General features: G+C 49.1%; 1 protein-coding gene across 1 annotated transcript in view; it reads right to left on the bottom strand.

Moving 5' to 3' along the window:
* Nucleotides 1-16,793, bottom strand: part of LOC138282376 (cytochrome P450 2J5-like) — a 377,554-nt gene that overhangs the window by 67,858 nt on the left and 292,903 nt on the right. Inside the window, exon 8 of the mRNA XM_069219857.1 lies at nt 12,118-12,259. Within this exon, the coding sequence (XP_069075958.1) occupies nt 12,118-12,259 (142 nt within the window). The remainder of the gene's footprint in view (nt 1-12,117; nt 12,260-16,793) is intronic.

The following is a 16,793-nucleotide window of genomic DNA, read 5'->3' as shown; positions in this document are numbered from 1 at the left end:
AGAACTGTTCAAAATTCATAGGGACATGTTCTCTCTAGAGATCCCAAACTATTCAGTACTGCCATCTCATCAATACTGTAAAGATCTGCTTTTCTTTTTTTAATCTGAAAAAATGAAATCAAGAAAGACCATAAGAAATATATCACAAACATGCCTATGCTACTAATCATTTGCCTGTAATTCAAACCCTGGGTAGATAGAAAAAGGAATTCTTCAATTCACTTGGCCCTGACGTTGAAGACCTGCTCAAACCCTACTTCATTGCATGCAACCCACTAAAACATGTAATCTTGTTGTCTTTCCAGAATTCTGCTGACCTAAAAAACACTACTAACTACCCAAATATGATAGTTTAGAACGAAACCCTCAGAATCAGCAATCAGATAATTGTCAGATCTGGATACAACTCTGATTTCCCATTATGACTGTCAGACCCTGTTCGGGTGACCACATTTGAAAGCAGGGGCTACTAGTCTCCAACCATGGGAAATGAGGGCTGCTTACCTCCTTGGAGGCCACCCCACTATGACTTTACAAAACTGGACCAAGGTCAGCCCCTTCAACACTTGCCTCTCCGTGGTAGCAATGGTAAGCTGTCACAGGCGTCTTAGAGAGATAGTGTTGGGTTGCTCCAAGACAAACATCAGCAAAAACAGAGCACCGCAATAATTGATTGTCCAACCCACTGATTTACCTAAAACTAGAACACACTAGAACTAAATAGTACACAAACAATATTGGCAGGATGCACTTTAGTGTCCTGGGCACTGGGCAGGGTGCCTCCATGCACTACTTCTCCCTGGTTCCTCCCTTTTCATCTAGGTGACTCAAAGTTATTGTGTGATTGCAGATAATGCCCCCTTATGCTAAGTTTCAGGCTCAAGTTAGATTATGCCCCATTTTGTTGAAAGTCGGCTCAGTCTTTTACTCTTCAAGGTTTCTTTGCAATAAGAGAGGCTTGGCTGATCAGTTTGTATTACCTTGGTGAGGTCAAACAGATGTCCGACTGCATCTCTGTGCCTCCTCTCACCTGGGTGAATCAACAGCTTAGGTGAAACTTCTTCCGGGCTATGGGGCACCCATGCTGTGGTCCTGGCTGGGGCACGGTTACTGCTGAAAGACCGGGGTCTCACCAATAGGGGCAGTGGTCTTTGACACATCAAATTACCTCACCACAGGTGGGCAGGTGTTCTCTGTTTATAGCAGCCGGCACTACTGGTCTGGATGTATCCATACACAAACGAAACTCGGGTGAAGCAAAGACATCAACAGACACCACTACTTTCGGCAAAAGGCTGGACTCACCTTATAGGTCCCTTTCACCTTGAACAACAGAGACTACATTCTCATACTTTATCCTCATCATCCACCAACTAGAGGTGCTACAGTAAAATTAATGAGCAGTCCTCATTAGAAAAAAAACATAATATTTCTAATTGTGCCTTTTCTCCTTTCTCCTCACTTCAGTGTCTAGGTCTCTTTCCTCCAGTTACAGGATTAAGCAATACACTTCCATTATTTGTGAAAACAACCTTATCTCCATCTTGTGCATAAGGATAGACCAGTACCAAGGGCATCCCAATGTGAATCCTACAGTCCTCCATTACTCTGGTTCAAACATACAGGCAATGCATGTACCACGCAGACCACTTTCATAAACATACACAACATACACTTTGGATGTTAGCACTAGGATCTGGATTAATGTATTTATGTTGAATTTGGCACAAAGGGGGCCTCCGTCCTAGTGACACAGACATAAAGGTCTGTTCACAACTATTGATCTATGTACTATGCCGACGCTAGGCAAGGTAGCCCACTGTCATGCCTGGAGTGCCTCTCCAAGTCAAAGGACAGGTTCAGGGTCCCACTCATGTCAACAGACAGTCTTAATCATCTGCACATATATTAGTTAGTGTGAGGGTAGGGTAAATAAAAACATGATACTAGATACACTCATTCAGGCACTCTAGGCAGGGGAACACAATTGTACACTATGCAGGGGACATGCCTGCCAACTAACAACATTTGTCATGCATCATAGTGGCTAGAGACCTGGCGAATCATTTGTGTGCCATACAAAACACCTAAGTAAATAACACAAAGGACAAAAACAACACAGTCTTCGATCAAACAAATTCCACATTAGTCTATTTCCAAGCAGTTACTCTATTGGCAGGCTTGTGTCAAAGCTTTCTTTCTCCATATCAATGAACACAGCACATGTCTGCTTGAAAACATCCTGAAGTGTCGGGTAGGTGGACAGAATAAATGGCAAAAAAGTAGATGAATAGATAAATGAATAAAGAGAGGTTTCTTCAGTGAAAGCTTTCAAATGTTAAATCCTTTATCTAAGGATGATACTGTGAGTTGTTGATGGAGGCCCTATATTCCTCCTCAGCTATTTCAGTAAGCAAAGTAAGAGGCTGTTTGTACGATCTGCAAGAAGTTCAGACCATTTAATTTTACTGTACTCTGAATCATTTCTTCCACTAACACAGTTTCTAGAACAGCAGTACTTCTAAACATTAGCTGAAGCCATCCATATTAGACAGCATTATTGATTACCGCTGCAATGAATTTAATTAAAAAATGCATATTCCCTTCAACATGATCTTCCTGTACAAAATCTAATTAGGTGTCTTTAAAACAACACACGGTATAAATGTATTTATTTGATCAATGGGTACAGGTAGGCCCAATTCAGGGATACTCCATTCATTCAAGGGTTCCCACAGGATCTCACAAAGACATTTTCTTCTAATGTGTTTTGGTCACAAGGAAGATGAATTTGCCTTTAAAGAATGTCGTACTTTGGCTTAATTTGCTGCTGTTTGGCCATCAACAGAGCACCGTTGTCTCAATTACTAGTATGTCAATTATGTGTTACCTTCCCCAAACGAGGCCACCTCAGCTCTCACATATTTTAAATGTCATGAAGGGGATGGGAAGGGAGTGTCCGGGTGGTTCTGTGGCGAAGGTCTTCCGGAGCCCTCAGAAGGAAGGAGCCTGTAAGAAGACATAGGCCCTCATTACAACCCTGGTGGTCGGTGATAAAGCGGCGGTAATACCGCCAACAGGCCGGCGGTAACAAAAATGGAATTATGACCACGTCGGAAACCGCCAACACAGACAGCCAATTTAACACACCAACCGCCACGGTGATAGCAACAAGCACTGCAGCGGTAACCACCAACAGCCAGGAGGAAGACAATGTACTGCCCACCCTATTACAACAAGCCAATCCACCAGCTTTTCCGGAGCGGTACCAACGCCATCAAAAGCACGGCGGAAACAGTACACAAAAGGGAAACAACTCATCACTGGACACTCAAGGAAGAACCATGACGCCATGGAGCCTGAACTACAGGTGTTACCCATGCTGGTATACCTCCTACTATACCAGGAACATGAACATGAACGGCGGCGAAGACAACCACGGTGAGTACCGCACCTAGCACACAAGGGAGGGTGGGAGGAAAAACAGAGTGACACACACACGCAACACCCCCAACACCATACACACAAACAGCAGCATTACATGTCCACCCCCAAACCATAAGGAATAATGCAAGGACAAAAGGAAGTGAGTAAAGTCAGTGAAATAATATACATTTCGAGAAATACATCCTCAAAGCACAAAACAGTATCTACAATATATACAAATGGAGGGACACTGCCCAGTCCAAAATGTCCTTGGCCCACAGGGCCATATCACATAGGCCAAGGCCCCACTTGACTCCTGCCTCAATATGGAGAGAACACTGTTGGGGCATCAGGTCGAAAATACACAGGCACCTCAGGGGGAAGAGGAAGGGGGGCAACTCAGTCGGAAGATGGTACAACGCCACTGCTCATGGAGGGGGCTACATGCTCTCTGTGATGTCCTGGGGAGTGCAAGGCCACACTCCCTCTAGTGGGTGGTTTGCCCACTGCTTGGTCCTGGGGAGTGCAAAGCCACAGTCTCTATAGTGTGTGGTTTGCCCACTGCTTGGTCCTGGGGAATGCAAGGCCACAGCCTCTCTAGTGGGTGGCTGCCCACTGCCTGGTCCTGGGGAGTGCAAGGCCAGTCTCTCAATTGGGTGGTTTGCCCACTGCTTGGTCCTGGGGCATGCAAGGCCACAGTATCTCTAGTGGATGTCTTCTTCCAGTGGTTCTGGAGCGGCTTTGTGCCCAGTCTGCTTCATCTGGGCAAGGAGGGGGTGAGTGGATGCCTCCTTCCACTGGTACTGGAGCGGGCCTTGTGCCCAGTGTGCTTCATCCTGGCAAGGAGGGGGTGAGTGGATGCCTTCTTCCACTGGTTCTGGAGGGGGCCTTGTGCCCAGTGATGCAGATCTTGGAGGGTGTAATGTCACAGTCTCTCACCTGAGTTTCACACCTACAGTTTTTGCAGGGGCCAGGATGCACTACAGCCCATGGAGGCACAACTACACACTGCCCGCCGGCGGTGATGGCTGCTCAGTGGTGGCAGTGGCGAGACTGGCGGCGGTGCTGCCTGTGGTGGGGGGAGGCTCCAGCCCTTCCCCCGCAGCCTCGGACGGCTGCCCACTGGGGCTGCTGCTGCTGGCAGTGGTGGTGGTAGTGGTGCTGGGGGTGGTGCAGGTGGCAGTGCTGGCAGCGGTGCTGTCTGTGGTGGGGGGGCTCCAGCCCTTCCCCCGCAGCCTCGGACGGCTGCCCACTGGGGCTGCTGCTGCTGGCAGTGGTGGTGGCAGTGGTCCTGGCGGCAGTGCTGGCGGCGGTGCTGCCTGTGGTGGGGGGAGGCTCCAACCCTTCCCCCGCAGCCTCGGATGGCTGAAGTGCCATGGCTGGTTTTGTTTGCCCACATGCTGCTCCAGCACCAGGCTCCATATCCATCCTGCCTACGGTGTCTGTGCCTTTGTCATTGCCCTTGGCAGCTGGTGGTGCCTCCTTGCTTCTGCCAACTGGTGGTGCCTCCTTGCGTTTGCCAGCTGGTGGTGCCTCCTTGCTTCTGCCAGCTGGTGGTGCCTCCTTGCTCCTGCCAGCTGGTGGTGCCTACTTGCATTTGCCAGCTGATGGTGCCTCCTTGCTTCTGCCAGCTGGTGGTGTCTCCTTGCTTCTGCCAGCTGGTGCTCCCTTTTTGCCCTTGGCAGCTGGTGCATGCACACTGGCTGTGTGGACGGGTGTCTTCATGGTGCCTCTCACAGCTGTAGTGGCTGCAGAAACAACAGTGGCCATGGACAGGGTGGCTGAGCTGCTAGCCTGGGTCCTGACCGTCCTGGCCCGAAGTGAAGGACCGGGGAGAGGCAGGGAATAGGTCAAGGGTGGAGAAGAAAAGCTTTTTAGGGACACTGGGACTGGAAGAGGGTGAAGGTTTGGGAGTGGAGGAAGAGGGAGTGGTGGTAGGAGGTGTCTTTCTTTTGTGTTTGGGTGCAGGTGCATGGGCTGGATGCTGTTGTGAGGTGGATGGCTGTTGGGTGTCTGAGTGCTTGCGTTTATGTACTTTGGGAGGAGGGGGCACAGACACAATGGGAGAGGACACAGGGGACGTGTGCATGGATGTGGGGGGGGTGACTGCCAGTGAAGGGCGTGTAATGATAGGTGTGATGGTGATAAGGTAGTGGATGAGGATGTAATGCATACAGGTGTGAGTGGAGACGTTACTGGGAGGGAGGTGAACGATGAGGAGGAGGGGGACACAGTGGAGACAGTGGATATTGCTGTGTCTGCATCTGGATGGTGCTTGTGTGAGTGCCTGTGGGATGAAGTGTGGTGCTTGTGTTTGCCTGAGCCACTTCTGTGTGTTGATTTGGGTGCATGCTGGTCTGAAGGTGTGCTTGGGATAGGCTGGGGTTGAGGGGAATGGGACTGGGTAGAGGAAGTTGGAGGGGGAGGCTAGAGACAGGGACAATTGCTGCCATCAGGGAGAAGGCCAGAGCCTGGAATGATCTCTGTTGGGCCGCCACGCCAGAGTGAATGCCCTCCAGGTATGCATTTGTTTGATGCAAATGCCTTGCCAGACCCGGGATGGCATTCACTATGGTTGACTGCCCAACAGAGATGGATCGCAGGAGGTCAATAGACTCCTCACTGAGGGCAGCAGGGCTGACTGGGGCAGGGCCTGAGGTGCCTGGGGCGAAGAAGATGCCCACCCTCCTGGGTGCGCGGGCACGGGAAACATGCTGAGGGGCTGCTGGGAGGGAGGTGCTGGTACAGCGGGTGGCAGCTGTACCAGTAGGTGGGGTGGCCACAGAGGTGTCCGCCACTGCCAGGGAGCTTCCATCAGAGGAGGTGACGCTGTCTGAACTGTCCCCTCCAGTCTCAGCCGTGATGCTCCCCTTGCCCTTAGTCCCACTGGTGCCCTCACCGTCGGTGGATTCGACCTCATGGGCCATGTGGGATGCAGCTCCCTCCGTCGCCGGTGCCTCTGCTCCTCCGCCAGATGTTGCTAATGCACACAAGGACAGGGTGACAAAACAAAAAGGGGGGTGAAAGTGACAGAGGATACACTTGGTCAATGCCAGCAACAACACCACTGTTGGCGTGCACAACACACAGGGAACAGCCCTATGCACTAGGCCATGCACTACCAGTTACAATGCTAGTCACCAGGCCATGGAGAACAATGCCTAATGCCAATAGCAGCACAGCTGAAACCCACAGGACCCTGCCCAGTAGTAGATGCCCACTAACATATTTGGGATTGGAGTGCATCAGACCCTGCCCATCATGGAACCTACCCTGCCATGTTCGTCCTGGCCTAGGGGCATCCACAGACCCACATCCTCCACCCAGATAACACCTCAACACACACACTTTCAGAATCTGAAACAGTAATCACCCCCTTGTGGCTGCTGTGATGGCTTCAAGCACCCATCCAACCCCAGATAGGCCACCACCAGGATGCAGAACATCAGGGGGGTCAGGGTACGACAGGTACTCCTTCCCTGTTGGGAGGCCATCCCCAGCTGGGCCTTCGCCCAGCCGTGCAGGTCCTCCCACCGTTTGCAACAGTGGGTGCTCTGCCTGTCAAAGACCCCCAGGGTCCGCACTTCCTTGGCAATGGCACCCAAATACCCTTTTTCTGATGGGCTCTGACCTGCAGAAAAAGATACATAGAAAAAGGTATTAGTCATACTGTCCGGCCTGTTACACTCATGGCCCACCATATTCCTCCCATCCCCTTAGGCACAGAGATTGACCACAATACATGCAGCACTCTGCCCAGGACCCCTCAGCCACCCCCCCTACACGAGGCTTACACACACAGCACTCCAAGCATTCATTCCCCATGCATCGTGCTCACAGTGCACTCACCTGTTGGTCTGGAGGACCATAAAGGAAACGGTACTGGGGTAGGACCCCATCCACGAGTCTCTCCAACTCCTCTGAAGTGAAGGCAGGGGCCCTTTCCCCAGACACTCGAGTCATGGTCGCTTCCAGACACAGGTCACAGCAGCACTTGCAGTGTAGGTCCTCTCCTGTTGAAGGTCAGGTAGCAAGTGAGTGAACAGATGGAAAATGGCGGTTACATCCGCTGCGGTGCATACCGTCACCGCCAGCGTACATCACCATTGGCTACTGGAACCCATAAGGCCCAATGGTAACCAATGAGGTGTTGCACGGAGTTCGTCGACCGCCTCCTGCAACGGCACACAACGTCAGCGGAATTACCTCATTTCCACTTGTCCCTCCACATAGGTCAGGCGGCCGTCATTTCAGGGGGGAACAGGGCATGGCACCTAACTGCATCACAGCAGACATAGGCACATTTATGGAACTACACGTTCACATACTGTTTCTGTTACTGTCACAACATTCAAGGCATTTTACTGTGAGGATATGTATGAATATGACCATCTGCTATCCGTTTTTTACCCTAGAGTTCAACTGCTGAGGATGAATAGGAGATGGAGGCATCCCCCCGTGTACAGACCCCTGGTGGACCTGGCAACAATGGAGGACAGGCACATTATCCTCACCTACAGACTTGATAGGGCCACAATCCAAGAGCTGGATGCCCAATTGGAGCCAGACCTGATCTCAGCTATCCGTCACCCCACTGGGATCCCCCCTCTTGTGCAAGTCCTATCAGTGCTCCATTTCTTGGCAAGTGGCTCCTTCCAAGCGACAGAGGCCATGGCAGCAGGGATGTCACAGCCTTTGTTCTCAAACGTGCTGACCAGAGTTTTGTCTGCCCTGATGAAACACATGCACAGCTACATCGTTTTCCCCCAGGTGGAGGATTTGGCCACAGTGAAGGCTGACTTCTATGCACTGGGACATATCCCCAACATCATTGGTGCTATTGATGGTACACATATTGTCTGTGTCCCCCCCACGGAGAAATGAACAGGTGTTCAGAAATCGAAAGAGCTTTCACTCTATGAATGTGCAGATACTGTGCCTGGCGGACCAGTTCATCTCTCATGTGAATGCAAAGTATCCTGGGTCTGTGCATGATGCCTTTATCCTGAGGAATAGCAGTATCCCATATGTGATGGCTCAACTCCAGTGGCACAGGGTGTGGCTAATAGGTGAGCCCATGGTCCCCACCCAGTGTCTGTTGGTATATGGGTGTGGGGTTGGCCCTAAGGGTGAGTGTCTGGCTAACAGGTATCCCTCGATATTTACAGGTGACTCTGGTTACCCCAACCTCTCATGGCTACTGAGCCCAGTGAGGAATGTCAGGACGAGGGCAGAGGAACGTTACAATGAGGCACATGGGCGTACTAGGAGAATCATTGAGTGCACCTTTGGCCTCATGAAGGCAAGGTTCAGGTGCCTCCATCTGACAGGTGGATCCCTGTGCTACTCACCCAAGAAGGTCTGCCAGATCATTGTTGCATGTTGCATGCTGCACAACCTGGCCTTGAGGCGCCAGGTGTCTTTTCTGCAGGAGGATGAGGTTGGAGATGTTTGTGTGGCAGCGGTGGAGCCTGTGAACAGTGACAAAGAGGAGGCAGAGGAAGTGGATGTGGACAACAGAACAACTATAATACAACAGTACTTCAGTGACACACAGGTAAGACACTGTAACCTCACATTCCATTGCTGTTTTGTGAAGTGAATTTTCTCTGGCTGGCTGCTGTTCCCACTACATAGGCCACTTATTGTACCCTTTAACATGCCTATTTGCAGATATTTGTGCCCTCCTGTGGCTCCTGGTGTAATGGCTGCAGCACATTACAGGTTATAACTATGTATACATCACTGTACTGTCTATTTGCAATGTCTACTGATGGTTAAACAACTACATCTTTAAATCATTTGACATACTCCATACTTGTTTTTTCCAAGGGTGTTTATTTCAGTGCTGAGAAGTAAATGGGGATGTGCAATGGGCTTGGGTGATGATGGAGGAGAGTCCAGGATAGAGTCTAGTCTTTTGGTATCACAGGTGCATTGTCCAAGGGGGCAAAGTAAGGGGAGCAATGTCAGTTCAAGGTGGACAGGGTGACAGAATGGGACACAAGGGTGACAATCAGAAGAGTCTTATTTCCTGGCAGGGGTCTTGGCAATGTTCTCTGGCTTCTGCCTGGATCGCAGGGACTGTATGCGGGTAGGTTCTCCTTCTGCAGGGGTTGGGGTGCTGGTGGCCTGTTGTTCCTGTGGCGGGGCCTCCTCTCCACTAGCGGCAGTGGAGATAGAAGGCTGTTCATTGGTGTGGCTAGTGTCAGGGGCCCGTTGGTATGCCACTGCCTCCCTCATGGTGTTGGCCATGTCTGCCAGCAGCCCTGCAATGGTGACCAGGGTGGTGTGGATGTCCTTCAGGTCCTCCCTGATCCCCAGGTACTGTCTCTCCAGCAGCTGCTGGATCTTCTGCAACTTGGCCAGTATCTGGCCCATGGTCTTCTGGGAATGGTGGTATGCTCCCATGATGTTGGTGAGTGCCTTCTGGAGAGTGGGTTTTCCGGGACTGTACTCCCCCTGTCACATAGCAATCCTCCCAGCTTCCCTGTTGTCCTATGCCTCTGTCCCCTGAACTCTGTGCCCACTGCCACTGACCCCAGGTCCCTGATTGTCCTCTGTTTGGGGTTGCCCGGGATCCCTGTAGTGGTGGACACACTGCTGATTGACGTGTCCTGGGGACAGTGGTATGGGACCGCTGGGTGGGTGCTGTGCTGGTGTTTTCTGATTGGGGAGGCTCTGTGGTGGTATTTGACTGTGCCTGGGTAACCGATTCTCCAGAGGTCCCTGATGGGCCAGGTTGGTCACCCATATCCAGGCGTGCAGAGCTGCTGTCATCACTGTGGGCCTCTTCTGGGGGTGGACTGGATATTGCTGGAACCTCCTCTCTGGTGATGTTGTGTGGGGTCCTGTGGGTATGTAAATGCATGTGACATCTTGAGGTATGGGTGTGTTTCCCTCTATGGTTGGTATTACCAAGGCAGCTTTGACTTGTGTGAGTTGTCATTTGGTTGGCTAAGTGATTGTCACTACTGTGCATGCTGTGCGATGGGTGTCCATGCAGGACTGTGAGCGGTGTACATGCATTGCTGTTGCATGCAGTGCTGGGTACTGGGATGGGTGGGTTATGATGGTGGGGTGTATGTGAGGTGGTGGGGTGATGGGGTGAGGGTATGTGATGGCATGCAGGTAGGGGGGTGAAAGTAGTTAAGATTTGTCTTACTAGAGTCCAGTCCTCCTGCTACTCCTGCCGGGCCATCAGGATGCAGTATTGCCAAGACTTGCTCCTCCCATGTTGTTAGTTAGGGGAGGAGGAGGGGGTCCACAGCCAGTCCTCTGTATTGCTATCTGGTGTCTGGCAACCACGGAACGTACCTTCCCCCGTAGGTCGTTCCACCTCTTCCTGCAAAAACTGTAGGTGTGACACCCAGCTGTCATCCCTGGTTCTTGAGGGCTGTCCCACAGCGTTGACCCTGTCCATGACTCTCTGCCATAGCTCCATCTTCCTAGCAATGGATGTCTGCTGCACCTGTGATTCAAATAGCTGTGGCTCTACCCAGATGATTTCCTCCACCATGACCCTTAGCTCCTCCTCAGAGAATCTGGGGTGTCTTTGTGGTGCCATTGGTGTAGTGTGTGCGTGGTGTGTGTGAGTGTGTGTGGGGTGATGTGTTGGGGTGTGTGCTGTGAGGTGTGTGGATGGTGTATGGGTGATGGTGTTCTATGGCTCTGGTTCTGTGGGTGCTCCTGGCGTGTCTCTCTCTCTCTGTTGTAAATTGTTTGTAGTGGTGAAGGGTTGTGGGTAATGTGTGTGTGTGTTTAATAGTGGTTTGGGTGTGTGGGTGTGGTGTGTGTATGTGCAAGGTGTGTATAGTTTGAATTGACCAATGTTGTGTTGTTTTGTTAGGTTGTGTGTATTTTGAGCGCAGCGGTATGTACCGCCAATGGTTTACCGCGGTTGAATGTCCGCTGCGGTGATTCGTGGGTCATAATGCTGTGGGCGTATTTCTGTTGGCGTAACGGTGTGGGTTTTGCTACTGCCATTTTATCACTGACCTTTGGTGTGGTGGACTTCTGTGTGTCTGTATAATGGCGGATTTCTATGTGTGGGTCATAATACGCATAGCGGTATACTGCTGCGGTTGCGGTATGTTGGCAGCAGTCAGCATGGCGGTAAGCGGCAGTTACCACCAACGTCATAATGAGGGCCATAATGTTGACAATTGCAACAAGATTATCGCAATAAAAAATTGTTTTCTCCTAACCAGGACCAAAACTTACAATTAAAAAGATTCCAAGCTGGCTGGGTGGGGCGGAGTTATGACAGGCTAGAAAACAAGGAGCATCAAAGTAGCTCGATCCGCGGCTGAATGTTGTGCTGGAATAACGGGCATTTTAATGCACCTGTGTTCCCATAGCCCATGGGGAAATATATTATTAGGAAAAAAGGTCACGAATGTGTCATATCTTGACTGATATGGTGCATTCCTGTCCTCTCCCTTTTACACAGCACAGCACAGCAAGTTGTCCTGCTGAATTGTGTGAAAAAATGTTAAACATGACCCTAGTTTTCAAGACTAGAAAGACCCTGTTTATATCTCACAAAGGTATCTGTGTGGTCTTCGAGGAAATTTGCTATTTGAGCTCTGCACATTTCAGTCAGTCAAACTGAAGTCATCACTGCCTGCAACATACAGGTTCTCTTCTGTTTGAAAATGCATAACAGCAAGGTTATGAACAGGATGTTACCTGTACCAAAGACAAGGAATGACTCTTTGCACACAAACTTCCCATCCTGGTTCAGGAAATGACCAGGGTTGAACTGTTGGGGTGTCTCCCACTGCTCTGGATCACAAAGCACAGAGCCGAGGTTTGGATAGATAGCGGTTCCCTGCAGGAAAAGCAAAGGTTAATCATTAAGTATGGTTTGCATTTATATGTTAGTATTATATTTGTACTAGTCTACTCAACTTTTTGGTCTTTCTATAGGCAACAAGTTAGCTCCGCACAAGCATATAAACATGCAAAAAAATATTTTGAAACTGTAGGGAAGCATGTAGGTTTTTCCTGGATTCCAATTGCCTCTAACAAGGTTAACCTTTGATTCTATTTTTATTTATATGCATTTATTTGAGTTTCTATAGAGCATGTAACAAAAGGGCACTACAGTAATAAATGAGGTGGTACACCTAAATATATTAGAAATTATTATATTGTACAGAACGCAGAAAGCAATTAGATTAAAAAAAAAGAAATCAAGGTAAAAGACAGGAAAAACATCGGTAATAGTAACAGATTAAAATGATATAATTACAGCCTCCTTTCTAACCCTTGAAATGAGGATTGTATGAAAGATGGAAGAGGGAAGCGGCATGTTCATAGCTACCAAATAGAGAGCCAAAATGCTCTATAAATTGCTAATGGTTCATTGCTTCATCAATCAGAGTCACTAGCTTAGTCTATTTGTAATGAAAGCTCAACAATGGAATAAAATCCACCTAAGAGATACCACAGAGACTAGCAAAGAAAAAACGGTACTCACTTGGAAACACCAGATGACAAAAATCCACAAGATGACATACTTCACAGACAGTGAAACGTTATATTATGAATAAAAGTACATATGTGACAGTGGGTGTGTAGGAAGCTGGCTCTTCATATCGTGGACCAAAATGAGGTACACTGTGAAAAGAGTCCAAGCAATCCCCAGAGGTATAACAGAGGTACAAATGACATCCCAAATGCTCTTTTTATGGATAGTGTGGTTGAGCAGTTAGGCATATCAGAGGGTAGTGCTAAGCATGTACGGCACACATGAATGCATTAAGTGAGACACACACTCAATAAAGAAATCCAAGACCAATTTATAAAAAGAACACACTTTTATGCCAACTTTGATACCAAGATTACCCGAATTAGGTGAGTACTTTTTGAGTAATGATTTTTTATAATTTTCGAAAGTCGACAGTGCATTTCCAGGAAGCTGCAATGCAATCATACCGAGGAAAACAAAGATGGCAATCCAGGTAGAGTACAATGACTTATGGGACCAATATCATGGACTTAAGGAGGTCTTGGGGCAAGGTCCAAAGCCACACCAATAGGCCACCTCGGGAGCTCTGCGTGTGGGTGCAGAGATGTGTTCCCCGACTCTTCCTTGTGGTCACACCCTCCATGTCTTGTCTTGGGACACCCTAGTTCGAACCCAATGTTCAGCTTTTCTTCCCAGCTCTTGGGAAGAGACTGGCCCCAGGTCCACTAGGTGTTGATGCAGATTCTCAAAAGTGGTCCTGAATAATCAAATTATAAAGCCCATCATAATCTTGCACCTGACTTCCCTTTAACCAACCACCTAGTGTTTTCACTGAAAAGTCCAAAAAAGCAACCCAGGACTGACTCTGGTTTTGTGATTCTCCCTGAACCTGATTCTTTATTCTACAATGATAAGACCAAAGCTCTCAATCAGGGTGTCCTTCATGAGGTCATAGGACCCAACATCTGCCTCATTCAGTGTCAGGAGTCTATCCCTGCACTTTCCTGAGAACGTTTCCAAAAGGGGAGAGCCGCAGTGCTGTTTCCTAAACTTTCTGGATACACAGGCCCTCTCAAAGGCTGTAAACCACTTGGTGATGCCATCACAAGCCTCATATTTGGGGACAACCCCTTTGGGGATTTTACGGTTGAACACTACCTCTTTCTTCCTAGTTAAGATATTGCTGCCACCAGAGATGGGACTTAGGCCCATCTCAATTCTTTTTCTTTCGAGTTCTAAGAGTCTGACCTCACGGGCCAATCTCTTTGGCTATTAGGCCCAGTTCCCTGTCTGAATCCTCTAGTACTTCTTTGAACCTTGAGGAGCCTGGCTGACCTCTAGGTACAGTCTTAGGGTAGAGGTTTCGACTATTACCCTCTCCTCAGGGGTACTGGAAGGGGAACCCTCCCTATGAGCACTACTAGCAGACTCATCATCACGGCCTAGGTTAATCACCTGACCCTGCTCAGTGTTTCATTGGGCTGCCTGAACCCTGTCAAACTCAGCCAGTAACTGTTGGAGGTGTTCTTTGGTAGGGTTTGAGCCTATTTTAATTTTGCTGGCCTTACAGAGGTTCCTTAGCTGCTGCATTGACAGCTGCAGGTGAAGGGGTGAGGTTGAGTTCTACAACACTATCCTCTGAGGCTGAAATTATTTTTAGATGAGTTGGGAACTTTTTAGAACCTGCACAAAAATTCTAAACAGTTTTTAAGCCATAGCTATCTAGTACGTTTTACATTTCTAAACACAACAAAACGTGGGGATTAACCAAGGCCTTAACAGACCAGATTAGAAATTTGGAAAAAGTTAAAAAATTGCAAATCGAAAAATATTTTTGGTAACTAAAGTCAACTGTGAATTCTTTAGTGGAATCACAATACTGACAGAGAGGTATAGTACCTGTAAAGCCTTCTTCTTACCGCTCTGCCACCAATGTAGGAAGCTGGCTCTTTGTTTAGTGAACCAAAATGAGGTACACTGTGCAAAGAGCCCAAGCAATCCCCAGAGGTATCACAGAGGCACAAATTACATCCCACATGCTCTTTTTTTGGGTAGTGTGGTCGAGCAGTTAGGCATATCAGAGGGTAGTGCTAAGCATGTAAGGCACACACGAATGCAGTAAGTGAGACACACACTCAATAAATTGATAAAAAATTGATAAAAATTGATAAAAATTGATAAAAATTGATAAAAAATAACATGTACTTTTATGTAAACTTTGATACCAAGATCACGGGAATTAGGTGAGTTCTTTTTGAGTTAGGAATTTTTATAGTTTTCAAAAGTTGACTGCATTTTCAGGAAGCTGCAATGCAGTCCTATGGAGGAAAACAAAGACGTCAATCCAGGTAGAGTATAACTACTTATGGGACCAATCTCAGGACTTAAGTGGGTTTTGGGAAAAGGTCCAAGGCCACGCCACTGGTGCATCCAGGTGCAGAGTTATATTACAGCATCGGGTGTCACTTTCAAGTCTGGGGGGATTGTTCCAGTATAAAGTTACTGCAAGGATGGACTGGAAGGACAGTCCATCGGAACCCTCAGGGGGGTCAACCCTTGAGGTCCTCAGGCATGTGGGGATACCATTAGTCCACTCCTCCTCAAGCTGTAGGGCACAGGTGTAGTGGTGTCTTCCAGCGTCAGGACCAGCACTGGAGTTCCTCCTGGCTACAGGGGGACCCCACAGAAACATTCTGCAGGTATGGATTGGGAGTCTAGTCTGACCAAGCCAACAAGTGGGCTCAGGTCTCATGAGGTGGCAAGACATAGGGACACCCTCGGTTCTCCTCTTCTGGGTCAGGGGTGGACAGGTGCAATTGTGTGCTAGGCCTTCGAGTTTTGCCTCCTGATCACCCACGGTTGCAGGAGGGGTCTGCAGAAACAGTCTGCATACGTCGTGGGGAAGTCCACAGTGGGTGAGCACAGGGTGAACTTCTCTTCTGGAGGGCCGGGGGACCAAGCTGACAATGTTGGCCCACTTCAAAACGGGCTAGGAGGCTCGGTGCAGTGGTGATGTCTGATGTCAGGTTTTTGGCAGTTCCGGTCCACAGGGTTTTCTTGGGTGCCTGCGATGCAGGGGAGCAGCTCTTCTCCAAGAGAGTTTATCCTGCCGATTGGCAAAGCACTGGCAGCTCTCCCCGGTTTCTGGAGGCTAAAGCGGCAGGACGGGTCAGTTGCTCCTCAAGGGTTGGGTGCAGCAAGCAGGCCGGCAAGGTTGGAGTCAAGTCAGTTGTACTCCTCAGTTCTCGAGTCCACTCCTTCTTTTGGGTCAAAAAATCTGAGGATGTGGTGTCAGGAGGTCCCCCAAATACTCAATTTAGGGGGCATTATGGGGAGTGAGGGGTAGGAACCAATGGGCTGCTTACCCTTGAGGGTCACTACACCCCCTAGATGACCACTTCTTTTTGGAAGTGGGCATCACCCTAACCAGAGTTCCTAAATTCCACCACACCCAAGATGGCAGGATTTCTAAAGCGGTGTCAACTTCAGGCTGGCCACCCTAGTAGTGTTCCCAGTCTGGATGTGTGATACGCTTCTTGCATAGCTAATTTTCCCGCCTGTCCAAGTGCTAGATAGGGCCTGGGGCAGGGGGTGTTGGCATCTTCCACTGAGGAACGTCAGATCTGCATTTTAAAGGCAGTGAGTTTCTCTGAAGCCCCTGCTTTGAAATGCAGGCCATCCTGTGAGGACGAGTGGGTAACACCCCAGCTCGGACAGGCTTTTGTTTCAGACCTCTCAAGAGCAGAAGCTCTCCCCTAGGGGGGTCAGATTCTCGTCTATTGGTGGCAGGCTGGCCAGTCCTGGCAAGTGAGCTCACCAGCAGTTGGTAGGTTTTTCATGGGGCACCTCTAAGGTGCCCCCTTCCTGCATGCATTAATAAATCCATCACTGG

The sequence above is a fragment of the Pleurodeles waltl genome, chromosome 2_2, assembly GCF_031143425.1.
Source record: "Pleurodeles waltl isolate 20211129_DDA chromosome 2_2, aPleWal1.hap1.20221129, whole genome shotgun sequence".
NCBI classification, from domain to species: Eukaryota; Metazoa; Chordata; class Amphibia; order Caudata; family Salamandridae; genus Pleurodeles; species Pleurodeles waltl.
The sequence above is the reverse complement of the archived record's forward strand: the minus strand, read 5'-3'. Positions and strand labels throughout refer to the sequence as shown.